Source organism: Sturnira hondurensis, unplaced genomic scaffold, assembly GCF_014824575.4.
Source record: "Sturnira hondurensis isolate 20B ecotype Veracruz unplaced genomic scaffold, ASM1482457v3 Scaffold0008640, whole genome shotgun sequence".
Taxonomy (NCBI): Eukaryota; Metazoa; Chordata; class Mammalia; order Chiroptera; family Phyllostomidae; genus Sturnira; species Sturnira hondurensis.
This window is the reverse complement of record NW_028081271.1, coordinates 14,502,186-14,520,638: the sequence shown is the minus strand read 5'-3', so window position 1 is coordinate 14,520,638 and position 18,453 is coordinate 14,502,186. Positions and strand designations below refer to the sequence as shown.

Genomic DNA, 18,453 nt, shown 5'->3' with positions numbered 1-18,453 from the left:
CAGACCCTCCATCGTGTACAGGGTGGGCCGAAAGCAGGTTTACAGCTGTCTGTATGGAAAATAATATAATAGTTAATAAGTGATAATAGCAGAATATGTGTTTCATGTACTCACAACTGTAAACCTACTTTTGCCCCACCCTGTATATTACAAAAACTACTCAACAGCCTAAGGATTTATGCCAGAACCATGAAGAAACATTAAATATGGCTATTTTTCACAGTCAGATTTTTTTCAAGGAGCATCAGGCATGGTTAAAAACACAGAACAGTGCTAGAGGATGCGGAGTGAAAGGCAAGTCTGGTGAGTACACAGGCATGCGTACCTAAGAGCGAACACACACACACATTTATATGTTTGTTCTTCGCCCAGTTCTGCAGTTTCCTTTTTTTCAAATTTAATGTATCTTCTAGATTATTTTCATCTATCTATATATATCACACACTAATAGTTTTTTAACTATTAATTCAATTTTTTAAAAAATAGTCTTCACATGTGGCTGCGCTAATATCCCTAAGTTGTAAATGTGTTTACCAGGGCCCCTGATATAACCTCTATGAGATAATCGTGGTCAACCTATACTTGCTCTTTTTATCTTTTCACCTAATTGACAGAGGCAGGCTTAGCAGAAAAAGAAAATGACATTCTGCTCTAAAATTAAACATAAAATAAAAAACATTGTAGAATTAGAAGAAATGTATCCCAAATCACAACTTTAACAACTGAAAAGCTGAGTAGACCCAGGTTTGGGTAAGTTTAAACATCCCCTCCACCACGAGAGCAATGCTCACCAAAGGCATCTTCCTGTCCTGGAATAAGGAGTGCGTGATGGCGGCGGACGGCGAAAGCGGGCATTCTCGGCTCCTCGCCACTGGATTTTTCTTCTGCTCTTCTTGCGGTTTTGTACTTGAAAAGAGGTCTGTCTACAAAAGTGTACATGGAGCACGAATGGTGAAAAACAGTATCAGTATAATGACAGATATCACTGTGACCAGTAGGCACCAGGGCAAAAAAACAACACAAATAAATAACCTCTAGGGAACAAAAATGCCCTTTTTTTAAGGAGTTCAAAAAGGTTTTTTTTTAACATATTGATTTAAAAAGGTAAAATAAGGCTAGAAGAAATAAGTTTTTAATGAAATATTTGTAATAATAAACATGGTTGTAGAACTATAAATTTATAGTCTTCCCTTTAGACAATAAGAGGGAATAAAAAATGAACTATAATGTAGACTACTTTTTCTTTAAATAGTAAGCCCCCTAACCCCCTGGAAGTGAATATTAAATAAGTAAATAAAAATAATTAATATTCAAATTTATAAACAATAACCACAAATTCTGCTAATGTATCTTAAGGGAAAATGTCATAACTACATACACATGGTTAAAAAGCATACATATAAATGCCAGTCCTTGAAACATTATGTAAACCCTTAAATATGATTCATTAAGACATTTAAAAGGAAAAAGGGAGAAGGGATTCAAAAAGAAGATCAGTGAAGAAAAAGCAGAATTATTTTAAAGAATGAAAGAAAGGTATAGGCTGGTGACAGTTACAACAGAATTATATGATGTAGGGTTCACATAAATATATGAAGGTTCCCTCCAAAACGCCAACTTCACCTCCCAAAATATGAGAACCAACACTAAACTGAAAGAATTAAACCCAGCGGAACCGGGCTTACTGGCACCCACACTAGCCCATTCTTCCCTGAACGGAGGGAGAGGCAGCCTGCAGACCAGCTCCTGGCACCTGGGGCAGCGGCAGCCCAGTGAGCAGAGCCGGACTCCCCCACAAGGCCTACGGGGAACAGGCTGTTTCTAGGCACCCGAGACTTCCAAAGAGGAATATTTTTTATTGAATGAAAATTAAGTGTTTCCATCTGAGGCCTTAACACAGTCAAATTTGGCCCTCCATTTCTAGGAATGCCTAAAATCAAACTGCATTAGCCAGATTCCTCAGGATTATGGTGCAGCCTATTCAATGATGGGCACCCCTACAGCAAGGTCTCAGCATGCGACCCCTAGAGGTCACACTGGCAAGTACACACAGATGCAGGGTTTATTCGACAAAATCATGAAATCACCTGTAAATGTGTGGCTAAAGGGCTTAGGAACATCAAAACACTTGGCAAATTAACACGAGAACAGTAACTCAAGAAGGAAGGGCTAGAATGTGATACTAATAAAAATCTAATCAAATCATACTCCATGTAAATAAAAGACAATGGGAATGGAGAACAATCAACTGTGGAAACATATATTAAAAACTAGAAAAGGCAGAAAAACAAAAGTAGGTAATCCAAGCGCTGCTCAGATGAGAAGTCTTGGCTAACTAGGTGTGAATATTACACTTTCTGTGGCAAGTACTGCTGTACGTGAGAATGCCTCACCCTGCCTTTGCTGCCGAGAGACTATTTAAGGCACGCTCAGCCCTGGTCAGTGTGGCTCATTTGGATGGGGCACTGTCCCACACACCAAAGGGCTGGGGATTCGATTCCCACTGAGGGCACATCCCTAGGTTGTGGGTTTGATACCAGGTCAGGGTGCATACAGGAAGCAACCAATCAATATTTCTATCTCACGTCAATGATTTCTGCCCCCTCTCTAAAATCAATACACATATTTTTAAAATTTAAAAAAAAAACACTCTCTGAGTTTCCCTTGTTATATTCCAGGTTCACTGAACAATGTTGAGAAAAGCCACCTTCCCATCCACCTCCTTCTATAGAAGAGAACATGTTGGTTGGGTCAAGTGAAACTTCCCAGTTGTATTTTCACTGAAAACTAATGAATTTGCACTCTAATATATACACACTTGTATTTATATACACACACATATACATAAAACGGTGTTCACAGAGAAGATAATGCAAATCTACTCCGAAGCACAACTATTCTTTGGCCAAACAAAGCAGACATTTGACGCTGCAATGATGAGGATGAAGCCCTGGCCTAGGCCACGGCAAGTGTCCCAGTGTGAGTGGCCAGCCGGGCTTCCCTGGAAAATACATATTCTGTCTTGATACACATTTTCTAAAAACTGCAATACACAGTTAAGATTAGGCATCATATATATAATGATGACATACAGATGAAAAAGTTAAACAGAAATATTTCTATTTTTCACTAAGGAATACACCAATATTCAACTAATAAAATTTTTAACCAGAATTCCTAAAGCATAGGATATGAATAAAAATTTAATTTCTTTCCCAAATAAAAGCACATGAATATTCTTTCCCATATATCTATATGTAAAATAATGGACCACAAATAAATAACCATCAATATGACACCAACATTATTCATCAAGGGACTAGGCTCTTCTTCAACTCTGTAAGTTAGTCTATCACAGGTTTCATTACGACTACAGTACACTATTTCTACCTACTTTTTATGTATACTTTAAAAAATAGTTGTCTATATCTTTTTATGCTTTTTAAGCATAAACTATGCTTAACTGTCAACTCTGAATTCATCTCTGGGGGGCTGGACATTTTAAAAACGTTACAATTCTCACCAGAGGGGAAGGCGGTGGGAGCGGTAGGACAAAGAGCAGGTAAATGGTGATGGAAGGAGACTGGACCCGGCGTGGTGAACACACAATACAGTGTACAGATCATGTATTACAGAAATGTACACCCGAGACATATAATTTTACTAACCACTATTACCACAATAAATTCAATAAAAAATAAAATAAAAATAAATAAAAAATAAAACCATTATAACTCACATAAAATGTATTTCTACAAAATGATTTTCACTTATTTTTCCAAAATGGCTATCTTAATGGGTTAAATACCTATTTCCTCGTATTTATAATTTTTGATTTGTATTATGACAGTATTTAAGTTTTGCTTCAAAATTTTAACATATTAAGAGCTTAATGAAAGTGGTGAATAGCAAAGCTGGCTTAAACACTAAGGTTTACTCATTTATTTCTTTAGGAAATGGTTTCAATTTGTAGAAGAGTCCAGGCATAATTCCTAACCACCAGAAAGTAAGTCATTTTCTCAATCCAGCAGGTTCAAAAGAGTTTCATACCTACCCTCCGGAGCACTGACCTTTTTTGCCCTACTCCAATTTACTCTTCTGAACAGGGTTTAGGGGGCTAAGTCTTTCATTATTAAATAAAACCACTAAATCAGGAAAGAAGATCCTACCGTCAAGTGTCCAAAGACAGAAAAATTATTCAATTACCACTGGCATGGTATTCTTTATCAAATTGTTAAAAAATTGTAATTTCATTTTCAAAGCAACCAATATGAAATATATAAAATTTGAACATGATGCCTTATATAAGAGTATAAAAAATTTAAGTTGTCAATGATAATCTGTATTAACACAGGGATGTATTATATACAAAAAGCAGAGAGTTTTCTACTAAGAGTTAGAAAATGATCTCTAAGATGAGATCCGATTGCCTACTGTGCTAAAGTCAGCAAGTGGAGTCTGAAGAAAGAAACCAAAACAATCCCGTGGAAATGTCATATATGGTGCAGCAAGAAGAAACATAAGGATACAAAGACGAAGAGAAAAATACCATGAAACATACCAATATCAAAAGACAGCATGACTAGAAGGGAAGGGTAAGTGTGATGGTAAAATACTTTATCTACCAACAGTACAGTTCTTACTCAAATTTCAAAACAAAAACCTCCCAACAAAATACAAAGACATAAATAGCCTGGACAACTACTTTAGTAGCATCATAAAAATTAGGTAACTAACATGTTTATATGAACTGATTTACTGTACAAATGATCTGAATTCATTTTCTAAGTACCTGGTGTCGAAATGAAAATAAAGGGAGAAAATGTTTTTGAAGGGCGTTTTTCAAACTGTCAAAAATATTTATTCTTTCAGAACTCCTGTACACCCCAGCATTTTACCTGAACACTGTTTATTTGACAGAAATGTTTGATGACTTCCAACAGAGGGGCCAGCATTGTAGCTTTGCCTTCGGAAACACCCTCGATCCTTTTCACATTTCCATCTGTAGTTGGTCTGCCATTAAAAAGCAACCGAAAGTCAGTAAGTCACTGAAACATTACCACTCCAGCAAGAGAGCTGATATCTAGCTGTTGTGATGATTTATGAATGAAAACATCACCATCACCACAAAAACACAGCACTCCCTGCTAAACAGACCACTATCGTAAGTAGGTTAATGTTCTACTCTATCACTGCTCTCATCTTGTTACTATTTTTACAGCTATGAAAAGAAAAACTATGAGGTATTAACTGAGGACAACTAAGAGGCCTACAAGCTCAGAAAATCTTGTGTAGTGTTTATAAAGTGTTTACCTGTATCAATAAACTTCACTCAATATCTCTTATAGTATCCAATATCCAAGAGATTGCACGATGTCTTCTTTCTAAAAATGTGTCAACCTAATGATTACTCCTTTTCCTTTATATATGTTCACTTAATATTACAGTGTGGTCTTTGAACATTTATTTTAATAAAATAATTTTTATATGCTGTATGTACTATGTAAAATTGAAACATCTTGGATGAAATTAAGTGACAGTATTTTTAAAATAATTTTTTATTTTTCAATTACAGTTGACATACAATATACTAGTTTCAGTTGTAAAACACAGTGATTAGACATTTATATAACCTGCAAAGTGTTCACTCTTATAAACCTAGTACCCATCTGAAATCACACATAGTTAACACAATATTATTGACTCTATTTCCTATGCTATATTTACATCTCCATTACTATTCTATAACAATAATTTTAAATGCATAAAAAAATAAAATAGCAACTATTCTTTGGAAATAATTTATTCTAAATATTAATTGACTACATGGTGTTTATTAGACATTGTGCTAGGTGCTCTGAAAGGCACAAAAGATGAGAAGCACATTCCTGTTTTCCACAGAGTTTAAAATCCAGACGATATGGCATATGTATGCCACTAATGACAAAAAAATGAAGCATCGTGTGATAAGGGCCATAGGAGCACCTTTCAAAATTTTAAAGGTTTTTCAAAAAAAAGATACTGTATTTTTTCTATTGCCATTTGTCACCCTTTATACCCTCTTCTACCTCCACCCACTCTCCTCCCCACCCCCTGCAGTCACCACACCATCAAATTTGTATTTAGAAGTCCTTTATGAATTCCAGAGAGAGGAATTACTTTGCTAATATGAACTTGGAAGACTTGATGGAGAAAATAATAGCAAAGCCACATTTTGAAGAATTTCCTAGCAGGAGTTGGGGAATGAAAGAAACTACAAGGCAGAAGCAATATTTTAAATAAAGTGCATGGAAACTGAAAAGGAGTCTTCAACAAATGGTCAAAAACCCAAGTAAGACAACCCACTTAAAATTCTGTGACTCAGATGGAAGAGTAGGTTTAAGTCTATAAATGGAGGGCCTTGAATTGTAAGCTCAAGAAAATAACATAGTGGGAAACTAGTTCAGCAGAAGTATGACATGAAAAAGATTAATCCGGTAGTCATATATTGGGTGAAACAGAGAGGTGGGAAAAGTGACTAGTTAAATGGCTTTTGTGGTAGTCCAAGGGTGATGGTCCGAACTAACACAGTGACACTAAAATGAGGGAAGAAGGCAGAGACAGACACACAAAAAACATTTAAATGAAAAAGTCTGAGCCCTATTTAAATAAGAGTAAGAAGGGAACGTACTGATAGGTTAGAGAAGTGACAATAATATCAGAGGTTTAAATATGCATGACTGGAACATCATGGTATGACTAACAAAAACAAGGAACTCAGAAAGAAGGGTCTTAGTATTCACAGGAAATCCGTGCACGGAGTGTGGCGGACTATGACCGATTTTTATATGCACTGGATCTGGTGCTGAAGACAGCTGGTTTTTAGTCACATAGAAATATGGGACTAAAGACAAGAGAAGAGATCACTGGGAGCAGCACAGAAGGTTCGGAAGTCACCTGAAGATATGACAGATGTCCTATCCAACAGATGGCACTGTTGGAGCTATCGTTATCATCACTTAAGATATGTTTTATAAATCTGTTATGATAGAAGAAAATTATGTTAGAACAAAAACAAATAGATAATTTACCTCATTTTGGCCATATCTACCAGTATCTTATTTGTTGCCAGAATAGCAGGAGGAATGTTCAATTTATGGGCGTGTTTCTGCCTAGCTTCTATCAATTTGCCATATAGCACAGTCTGAAAAAAAAGAAACAATTCAATATTTTTAAAAATGAACTAAGAAAAATCCAGTCCTTCATGCCCAGAGCTTCAGCTTTTACATTTATACCTTAGGGTGAAAAATAAACTAAACTCCGTCTCAGACTCTTAACTGAAAGACAATTTTTAAAATACTGGCAACAGAATTTTAAGCAAGCATAGAATCATAAGCATCCCTCAACAATGACTGTCTTTTTACAAAAGTCATACCTGAGTCTCCTGCTCCTTGGCTGAAATAACAGGTTCTGAAGACTTGTGAGATTTTCCTGGTGATTGTACCATGATGCTGAAATATTGAAAAGAAAATAAATGATAAAAAAATTTCCTTCTGCAAGGTCATTTTTTATTTCATCCCAAAATGAGAATAGTCCCAGGGTGACAGTCTTTTCAAGTCTTATACTAACATTTATTCTTCCCAATACTGGTAAGGCAATTGTTACTTATATGACAGCCAAGATTTTAAACATTTTGAGTCAAACACATTCATTACAATGGTAAGTTAAAATTACAATTGAGTTCATCAAAAATTGGAGTACTTAAGAATTGGAGTACTTAAGAAGTACAAACAACATTTGCCTCCTCCTCCTCCTCAACCAAATTCTTTGAAAGAAAATATTCCAACTTACACCATACACAAAAATAAAATCAAGATGGATAAAAGGCTTAAATATAAGTTGCAACACCACAAAAATTCTAAAGAAGAACATAGGCAGGAAAATTTCAGATATTCCACATAGCAATACTTTCACTGATATGTCCCCTAGAGCAAGGGACATGAAGGAAAGAATAAATAAATGGGTCTACATCAAATTAAAAAGCTTCTGCACAGCTAAAGAGAATATCAGCAAAATGAAAAAGTAACCAACCATATGGAAAAATATATTTGCCAATGATATCTCAGACGAGAGTTTGATCTCCAAAATATATAAAGAACTCACATGACTCCACTCCAGGAAGACAAACAACCCAATTAAGAAATGGGCAAAAAACTTGACCAGACACTTCGACAAGGAGGACATACAGAGAGTCTAGAGACATATGAAAAGATGCTCAGCATCACTAGCCATCAGAGAGATGCAAATTAAAACCACAGTGAGATACCACATCATACCAGTGAGAATGGCCATCACAACCAAATCAACAAACAAGTGCTGGTGAGGTTGTGGAGAAAAAGGAATTCTAGTACATTGTTGGTGGGAATGCAGACTGGTGCAGCCACTGTGGAAAACAGTATGGAATTCCCTCAGAAAACTAAAAATGGACTACCTTCTGACCCAGCAATTCTACTGCTGGAATTATACCCTAACTATCCCAAAACACCAATCCAAAAGAACCTATGCATCCCAATGTTCATAGCAGCATAATTTATAATAGCCAAGTGCTGGAAACAGCCTAAGTGCCCATCAGTACATGAGTGGATCAAAAAACTGTGGTATATAGACTAAAATTCCATGCAGTAGAAAGAAAGAAGGAATTCCTACCCTTTGTGAGAGCATGGATGAAACTGGAGAGCATTATGCTAAGTGAAATAAACCAGTGGTGAAAGAAAAATACCATATGACCTTGCCTATAAGTGGAACCTAATCAACAGAGCAAACATGAGAGCAAAATAGAGCCGGAGACACTGAAATAAAGAACAAACTGACAGTAACTAGAGGGGAGGGCGGAGGGAATAATAGGTAAAGAAGGGGAAGGGTCATCAAGGAACATGTATAAAAGTCACCTGGACAAAGACAACACAGGTAGGAGTGGCGGTCTCCTAGGAAAGTACTCCTATAGATAGAAGTACTATCTACACAGAAGTAAGATAATATTTTTTAGCCAAGAAGAATATAATCTATGATTCTTTGCTGTGATATCATTAATTTTAGTTGGTGGGGAAGATCAGCATGAGATTAATCAAATTATTCACAATATTCTTCAACATCAAACAAAAATAAGCCAAAGAAGTAATTTTGCTTTTGACTCCTAAAAAGAAGGATAAATAACACCCAATTAGCAAACAACATGTTATGAAAGGTACTAAGTCACAAGCTAGATAGGAAACCAATTTCTACAAGCAGTATTTCTCTAATTATAAAGAGGAAACGTTATAAAAGTGGAATTGTATAGAATAGCTTATATGAAAGATGCCAAATTTAAGTACATTTCTGTTTGGGAGATTAAAGAAGAGAACATGTTTGTTATTGAAGAATGGTTTATAAATTTCTCTGTTGCAAGAATTCAAAAATCTATATGTAAAGGAAGATTTCATTTTCACAATGATCAAATGCTATCACTAAAATTAACTAAAGTTGAACCCAAAGACAGATAACCCCAGTGCAAAGAATTAGTAATACCAGGTTACTCAAGACAATTATAAATTTGTTTTAAATAATATATTAACCTTGTCTATGGCTATACCACCCTGAATGCGCCTGATCTCGTCTAAATAATACATTAACCCTCATTTTATCATCTATAGAAATCTTTATATTAATGAACTATTTGAAAATGATATTTTAAATTATTTCACAAATAAATTTTATCACCATATAGAATAGCAAAATTCTAGGTAAAATGTCTCCAAAGCAGAAATATATGTGGAAAATGTTAAATAAAATATATTTTGCCTATGAATGCTATTATAAGTACAAAGAAGAAAAGTTCAAAATAACTATAATGAATACAATCAAAGGGGTGGAGTTACAGTATCCATAAAACAAAAAAAACATCACTATATATTAAAGAAAGAAGAGAGCAAGAAATAGTTCATAAAAACCAAAAATTTGATAACTAAAATGAAAATTTCATTAGATGGGATAGAATATAAAGTCAAGGCATTCTCTAAGAAAGTAAACAAACAAAAAGGTCTGAAAATAGGAGAAAAAATTAACAAAAGGAACACTAAAAACCAAGCAAAGAAGATAAAAAAGACAATTATTAGCATAAAGGAAAACTAAGTTAGTGGTGGTCATAATAACATAGTTTGGCTTAGTAGTATATAACAATTGAGTAGATATAATAAAGTAAAAATTAATTATTAGTGTGACCAAAACCTGAAGTATAATTATAAAATGAAGGAGGAGAAAGAAGGGGCTCTGGGAGACAAACCCTAATCTACCATTACAGAATATCTACAGAAAATTTCTAAAACTGGAAAGTCAAAAAACAGTAATCTCAGCATGCCACTTAGAAATGGTGGTAAAAACCAGAGAAACCAGTCGGGGTATTTCAGGGGGACTGTTCCTACACAACAGCACAAACTGGATTCAGGAAAGGTTGAACTGGTAAACTTTAGGTAAAGTTTGGTTGAAACTTTAGGTAAAGAAAGGTTGAACTGGTAAACTGGTTATGTGTCTTTAGGCATCAACTGACTTTAAAACCATGCACATGTATGATTTTAATGAAAACGCAAATGAACTTTAAAAAAGTAGTTATTAATAGGTAAGCACCTTTCTTCTGTACACTAAACCCATGTATTCAAATTAATTTCTGGACCACTCAAAAGGTACCTTAAACCCCGTGTGTCTATCACTAAACTCAACTACTCAACTGCACATCCCGCTAGATGCAGGGGTGTCCAACCTGCAGCCCGCAGGCCGCGTGCAGCCCAGGATGGCTATGAATGCGGCCCACCACAAAATCGTAAATTAACTTGAAACTTTATTTTGCTCATTAATTTTCGTTAGTGCTGGTGTATTTAATGTGTAGCCCAAGACAACTCTTCTTCTTCCAGTGTGATGCAGAGACGCCAAAAAGTTGGATACCCCTGCTAGAGTATAAATTTGGGATGGGGAAGTGGGGAGGGGGGGGACAGTGGCTATGTTTCTATTATTCCCCGATGCCTACAACAGTAACTGGCACAAAGAAAATGCCTAGTAAAAACACAGAAAATGTTTCAATGAAGAAATACTTCAACATATTGAATGAATACATTGTTTTGTATACTCCTTAAACCTTTTGTTTATATAAAACACAACAATTACTATATATCCAAACAACAAGAAACTGTTCGTGGTTACTATAAATATTTCCATCAGATCCAAAGTAGTATTGAGCATGATAATATAAGTAGTATTTTCTAACAAGCAAATCATGAGAAAATGAGTGCTACAGCACATTAATTTACTTTCATCTAATGTGTGTAAACACACTTCATTTACTTTGCCAATAAGTCCAAACAAGTTTTTCAAATTCTCCATATTAAGGCCTTCTGTAATTCTTTACTTCCCCCTAACTTTTATTATGTCAGTAACTCATGTACTAAACTTGAAAGTACAATACAGAGGTGGACAAAAGTCAGCTCACAGTAGTCTGTGTGGAAAATGATACGGTAAGTAATGAACAACACAAGAACAACTCTGTGTTCCCACACTCACAACTGTGAACCTACCCTCGCCCACCCCTGCAGTGCATCACCTTTAGTCCCTACCAACTCCAGTGCATGCCTCTTTATGTTGCCATAACATCCTTTGCAAAAATGTGAGTGAGAATACATATTCATACCAATACAATTCGTTAGTGTTTAGATGACAATATATATTTCATACAAATACAAATAATTAGTATTTAGATGCTAGAGGTTGACAGATACAGATTTGAAAGTCACTCTAGCATTAGTTGTATGCCCTTGAGCAAGTTAGCTAACTTCTTAACCACAAGTATCTTCAACTATAAAATGAAGATAAAAATAGCAATAGTTAAATCATAGGTTGTTGTAAGAATTAAATGAGCTATTACATGCAAAATGTTATAGCTCATTTAATTCTTATAGCTCATTTAATTCTTATGAGCTAAATGTTATAGCAATTAGCATAGAGCCTGGTAAACAATAATACCCAGAAGTATTAGCTATTAAATTAATATTTATACTACTATTTTACAGGGCTACTTTAATAATTATAACACTGGAGGCTTATGCCTTAACTTCCTTCCACCAATGAAATGGTCAAACATCTGTCAGGTCTTTCTCTTTAGGAAAGAAAGAAAAAAAGTGTTGATAAAGTAAGTATAGAAAATAAAAATTTTGAACTGTACCTTTTTGTAGGAATGTTACTTCCAGAAGAAATTTTACCAAATGCTTTGTAGGAATACATCTTCTCCAAGTTAGACTGCTTTTAAACATCAAGAAGTCCATTTTTAAAAATTAGAAGTTTCAAAAAAATGTTTAAACATGAAGAAAATAAGGTCTCACAGTGACAATTTTCCCTGACTAACCAAGCTCCTGTATAAATTATCTGATAATAAGTTAACATATAGGGTTCTAAAAATAGTTATAAATGTAACATAATGCCCCATTCCTCCCAAATCTATAAAAAACATATCATCCAAAGAATTCTTTGAGACATACAAGAGCCCAAGTTACAAAAATTATTCAATTACGTTCTGGATAACATTGATAAAGCAGAAAAAACTCACCAAAAAAATTTAGTTCTGCACATTTTTCTATTACCCCAGTGTTCTAATTAGCTAGAGCCTGCCAGTGGGTTAGTGTTTAATCTGCAATACTTTTCTAAAATCCAAACACAAAGCAAGAATGTGTGTGTGTGTGTGTGTGTGTGTGTAACTTTAATGAGAGAATTTAGAAATCAGTCTTATTTTTCTGTCAACTATTAAGTATCATAATATGCAAAAAACCCTCCAAGCCAAAGGGTTTTTACAAAACAGGTTTAAAAGAATCAAACTAAGTTGCTTTCTCAAATACTCTTGTTTCTATTAACCTCAAAAATCATATACTGCCCTGGCTGGTGTAGCTCCGTGGATTGAGCACAGGCCTGTGAACCAGAGAATCGTGGTTTGATTCCCAGTCAGGGCACATGCCTGGGTTTCAGGCCAGTTCCCAGCAGGGGACCTACAAGAGGCAACCATACATTGATATTTCTCTCCCTCTCTCCTCCCCTTGCCCTCTAAAGATTATGATAAATAAAGTCTTTTAAAAAATCATAAACTGTACATTTTATTCTGTTTATATCACTTCTCTTTCCATATTTTATGTTGTCATATATGGCACTATCTCCTTTAATTGGAGGGGAATTAAACTATATAATAAAAATTTAAAAGTTATGTCAACAAAACATGAAATAAGAACCACTTTTAAAATAAAAACAAACCTTCTTCTCTGCAGTTAATTCAATCGGTACTTGATGGGAGAAACACTTTTCAGTGCCTGAAGATGCAGCTCTAGAACTGGAAAACAATCAAGCAAATGTTAAAAAGTAATAAATATCTAATACTCGAGTCATATCTCTACAATCAGAAAGGCAGATGAGATTATATTACTTTTAGAACTGATGATCTGAAAATTTAGTTTTTTTCAGAAAAAGCTCTGGAAAGAATATTTTAAACTCTTTAAAGTTTAAGTTTAAAACTGTTTCACGTTTTTGAGTTTAAAAGAAAAACTGATCATCTAATGCACAACATAGTGATTACAGTCAACAATACTACATTATGACTTCGAAGTTGCTAAGAGACAAGATCTTAATTTTTCTCAACACAAAAAAGAATTATGGCTTCTCTGGCATTCATACAGCAATAGATTAGTGTATCAAACCAACACATTATATGCTTAAGACTTATACACTGTTATGTCAATTATATCTCAATTTTTAAAAAAAATCTGATAAATGATTGGTAACATGTAAAGGTGTTAAAAAGTAGGCAACAAGTGTATTCCTGTCCCACCTTTCACACGTAAGAAGGAAATAAGGTATATGGAGTGATCTTCAACATTGATCTCACTGTTGTTTCTTTCATCAGTGGGAAATGAGCTTTCTAAATATCAATACTACTCTCAACTACCTCCTATCAACCACGAAAAGTGTTCTAGTAGTTATCTTTCTCCCATGGGCCCATAACCCCAAAACGACTAAAAAAGATATGCCAAAACAATATCGTTACCCATTCCACCTGTGTGGTGCCTGTAAGTCAAATACAATTTGAACCATTTAAACAAAAACAACTACAACAACACAGCCAAAAAATGCACCTTGGTGGAGGAAACATCCTGGGACACAAATCTTCATTAGCCTGAAGGATAAGTCTCTGAGGAGATTCTGTGCTGGCTTTATGAAGCCAGTTTTTACCCTGTTGAACACAAGAAGAGCCTTTTAACGCACAGGCAGAATAATTCAATCAAACAGGCAAACTTCTCCTTTGCTTACCTTTTTGGTCAGGGTGCAGATCTTTACGAACTTCCCATGCCCAGGAACTTCCACCAGGAACCCCTCGGCCTTGAGCTGATGGGACAGAGCCCTCCACCAACTCTCTGTCTGCTCCTTGCCGGAGCCAAACAACCTGTGGGTGCGGTAACGATCCGGAAGACGCTGTGAAGTCTGAAGGGAGGAATAAAAATCAGTACCTAAAAATGCTGATTTAATCAAAGAGGCTAAGTAAAACACAAAACTGTTTATTGGTTCTTTGTATTTAAAATGAAATTTCAGCTTTAAACGTCTACAAAACTTTTATCCATCCTACTTGCTCTGAATACTTAAGTCACAAATAAATATATAATCAAGATGGTGCTTCTTTTGTGTCTTGAAAGTAGTGGCGGGAAACTTCACATGTAATTCACCAGCATTTCCCATAGGTTTAGATAGGAACATTCAACCTCTGCTCGTTAGACCTTTTAGGAACACACATTAGCGTCTGAGAGCCAGTCATAATCTACACCTCCAGACTGGAAGCAGGGATGTCAAGGGCAGTGCGACCGAACAGCGAGGAATCCGTGAGCTCGGTTCAACTATTCAGTTTCCACCGCGTGGCTGTTGGTGCTGCACTGCCGAGTTTACTTGGTCATTTCTGATTCAGCTGCGTCACTCAGACGTACCAGGAGGAGCAGGTGCATGCTAAGCAGCTGCTGCTGAATCCACTAGTGAGACATTTCATCCTGAGTCAAGAGAGGATTTCAGTGGGAGACTCTTCATAGCCATCAAGTTCTGGAAATGCAGGGGAAGCTGGTCTGCCGCATGCAATTCTCTTGTCCTCTAACGGAGATGACTTGGCCCACCTTCACACTCTATTTTTTATCCACTTTGCCCTCTGACTACCTCTTTCATTCATCCCACACATTTAAATACTACTTTCAAATGTATATAGTAGTGTATGAACATACAGCTTTATGGAAAATTGCTCCTTTTCTAATGTATCCGCAGCAAATATGGCAGATTGTAATTCAAGGGCCATTCTAACCTTCATCCAGTATAACTTCTACCACAGACTCTGGGAAGTTACAAACACTATTTTTCAAACTCCCTTTCCACTAGTGTCCTGAATATGATTTAAGTTCCACTAATCAGAGGCATTTACAGGGCATCTTTAAGCAGAAAGTGAGGCAGGGCAGCTCCTCAGCTATTTTTGCAGGGGTGTGATTGTGGGTTGGTTAGCTTTTTACGAGAACGTGTTAGCAGAGTCCAGTGTGTGAGTACCGGCCTCCTAAGTATCGAGAAGCAGCCGCTTTGCGGATCCCGATTACAGCAGGTTCAGGCAGGACGGCTCCCAGCGCCAGCGGAAGGAGAGCCTTCCCGACTGTTCCCGCTCCCAGTTGTGAGTGCCATCAGGAAAGAGGTTGCACGTACTCTCCTAGTAATGCAAATTAGTGGCTGTGTTTCTAATTTCTAATCTATAAAACTAAGATACCTGCATATCTTATCACCATTTCACATAAATATTTAAAGGTAGTTCTGTGGTGAGCTGTTTAGACAGCTAAACAAAGTTCCTGGGGCAACATTTCTACTATTTATTTCCTAACTAAACTTGTGCTTCAAAAACAAAATTTTAAACTCCATTCACAAATACCTGGAGGGGCTGCATAATCATTTATACAATTTAGAAAATCTTGTGTCAGAAAGGAGAATCATATATGCTGCTGAAATTGTATCTGTTATATAGACATACAAATATTATCTCTTTATACAAACTCCAAGAATCTCTAGTTTAAGATATTTATCACCTTACAGATCAAAATTATCTACAAAGATACTAATTTTGCCTACATAAGTTAACATGGCCAATTTCCTTAATTCCCAAAGGAAGTACAATGATAAATTTTAAAACAATATCCCAGTAGATACCAAGATTACTGAAATAGAAGGGGGAAAAAAACTTGCCTTATTTTCACTGTAGTTAATGTCCACAAATGTTCATTAAGTGGTATTTTTAAAAAGTTTTACACTTTTATCTAGCAAGGGTAGTATACAATTTCACAAAGAATAAACTTTTTAATTTGAGGACTCCCAGAAGAGATTGTCAGTATAAGCGGTCTGACTTGGTTTTCAAATAATAGGTGAAATCCGATCCCCCCTGTGACCAGTTTGGGTCGGTCCAGGAGCCCACTTGCACTTATTTGTTGACACTGGATACTACTGGGTTACACCAAGTTAAAACAAGGATAATTTTTTATAAATTACACACTCAACTGGGATACACAGTTTTTGAAGATGAGAGAGACAAAGTTTCACAGATCTAAATTATATTTAATCTATCCCTTGCAACTTAAATTCTTTTTATAAGAAAAAAATAGAACTCATCCCAGCTAAAATCAAGTTCCTTAGGTAACATTATTATTCAATTTCTAATCAAGCTTGTGATTTTAAAAAATTTTTATTCAGTACCCAAATAGTTAACATGATCTCAACATATTTCATTAAAAATATTTATAACAAATTTAATCTGTTTCTTTCTAAGCAAAATAAAAACTCAAAAAATATTTACATGAAGTTCAAGTATTTAACAAATAAATGCTTACCTAATTTTTAAAATTCTACATTCAAAGTGAGAATATTAATCTCTAGTTTTAAGTTTTTTTATTTTTTTATTTTTTTATACTACTATTTCTTTTTTTTAAATAAGGTATTTTACTTTTTTAATATTTTTATTTATTTATCTTTAGAAAGGAAGGGAAGGAGAGAGGGAGAGAAATATCAATGTATGGTTGCCTCTTGTGAGTCCCCTGCTGGGAACTGACCTGCAACCCAGGCCATGTGCCCTGACTGGGAATCGAACCGCGATTGTGTGGTTCACAGGCCCGCGCTCAGTCCACTGAGTTACACCAGCCAGGGCTAAGTGCATTTTTAATAAATGTACATATTTGCAAAGGATTCTATTCCACTTTAGATTTATCAATATACAATACTTAGCTTTGCTTTATAGACAGGCTTCTAAATCAGGAATAGAATCATATAAATAAAAGGACTATGGAAAAAGCTTAACTGTTAAGGGTTGTGTCCTATTTATATTTACCTGCATTTGTTAACATAATAACTGGCATATTAATTGCTCAAAAAAGTAGCTGAAATGACTATTTCTATATTAGTAAAACAAATAAAAATAAAACTTCCTTAGGATTCTAAATGCTTCTGATAAGAAACAAAGTAGAAGGAAAGAAAAAATATACTGCCAAATATTGTTTTTACAAAATCACTGAGATTAAAGTTTTATTCAAAGAATTTGTTACTTTCCAGGACACCAAAAGATAAAATTTTGTTCTACTTGTCCCTTGACACAATGAAAGTTAACTTTTCTTAAGTCCTAAGAAAAACCAGTCTAGGGATTATCCAACTGCAATGTAATAAAACTGCTTCCAGGCTGAGGTTCAGAGCCAAACATGAGCTTGAAATATGAAAACAGCAGTAGCTGTGATACACCTAGCTTTTGTCAAAAGTAACGAACGCAGTCTTTAACTAGAACCTTATATGACTCTCCAAGTTTCTAATAACTCATCTAAAGCCAGAGCCACAATCGTAACACAACAAACCTCGGAAGGAAACTGACACAGGAGTCAAATAACTGTGACAGTGATTCACAGATATACTTACAGATCCTCGGAGAAATAAAATCGGAACCCCAATTCCAAACATTTCTCCTAAGACGTTGATGGCAGATAGTAGCTGGAATGCCTGCGGCCCAAAGTCCTGAGACACATCATCTGAGTCATCAATGGATAAGCAATGATCCAATCTAAATACAAATAGTATGTTAGAAGGCTTAGCTGAAACACATACCGTTAGAACCACAAAGATTTAATAATTAGCCAAGTAAAAAAGTCTCAAACCTGCCAACTGCTTCAGAAGCTACAAATAAAGTTCATTACAGCCAAAAGTATGTAAAACATGAAAAACAAACAATAACACAGCATCACAGGTATGCTATACTGGCAGTTCTCAACCCCAGTGCCCTCGAACCCGAGCCTCACAGGAGGCACCTAGACCACAGACAGAGGAAAAAGAAGTCCCAGCAGTCTGAGAGCAGAATCACAGCTCAAAGCGCTCACA

At 35.5% G+C, this 18,453-nt stretch overlaps 1 protein-coding gene across 10 annotated transcripts in view; it reads right to left on the bottom strand.

Annotated features, from left to right (window-relative positions):
* The window catches only part of WRN (WRN RecQ like helicase), a 107,380-nt gene that overhangs the window by 17,641 nt on the left and 71,286 nt on the right, over window positions 1–18,453 (bottom strand). For 8 of the 10 annotated variants that reach the window (XM_037055325.1, XM_037055323.1, XM_037055328.1 and 5 more), the window contains 9 exons: window positions 17,998–18,139; window positions 14,347–14,517; window positions 14,172–14,269; window positions 13,297–13,372; window positions 12,224–12,300; window positions 7,415–7,490; window positions 7,071–7,183; window positions 4,899–5,013; window positions 792–923 (listed from right to left, as the gene is read on the bottom strand). In XM_037055325.1, the coding sequence (XP_036911220.1) occupies window positions 792–923; window positions 4,899–5,013; window positions 7,071–7,183; window positions 7,415–7,490; window positions 12,224–12,300; window positions 13,297–13,372; window positions 14,172–14,269; window positions 14,347–14,517; window positions 17,998–18,139 (1,000 nt within the window). The remainder of the gene's footprint in view (window positions 1–791; window positions 924–4,898; window positions 5,014–7,070; window positions 7,184–7,414; window positions 7,491–12,223; window positions 12,301–13,296; window positions 13,373–14,171; window positions 14,270–14,346; window positions 14,518–17,997; window positions 18,140–18,453) is intronic. The other 2 variants (XM_037055326.1, XM_037055331.1) reach the window with 1 other exon arrangement.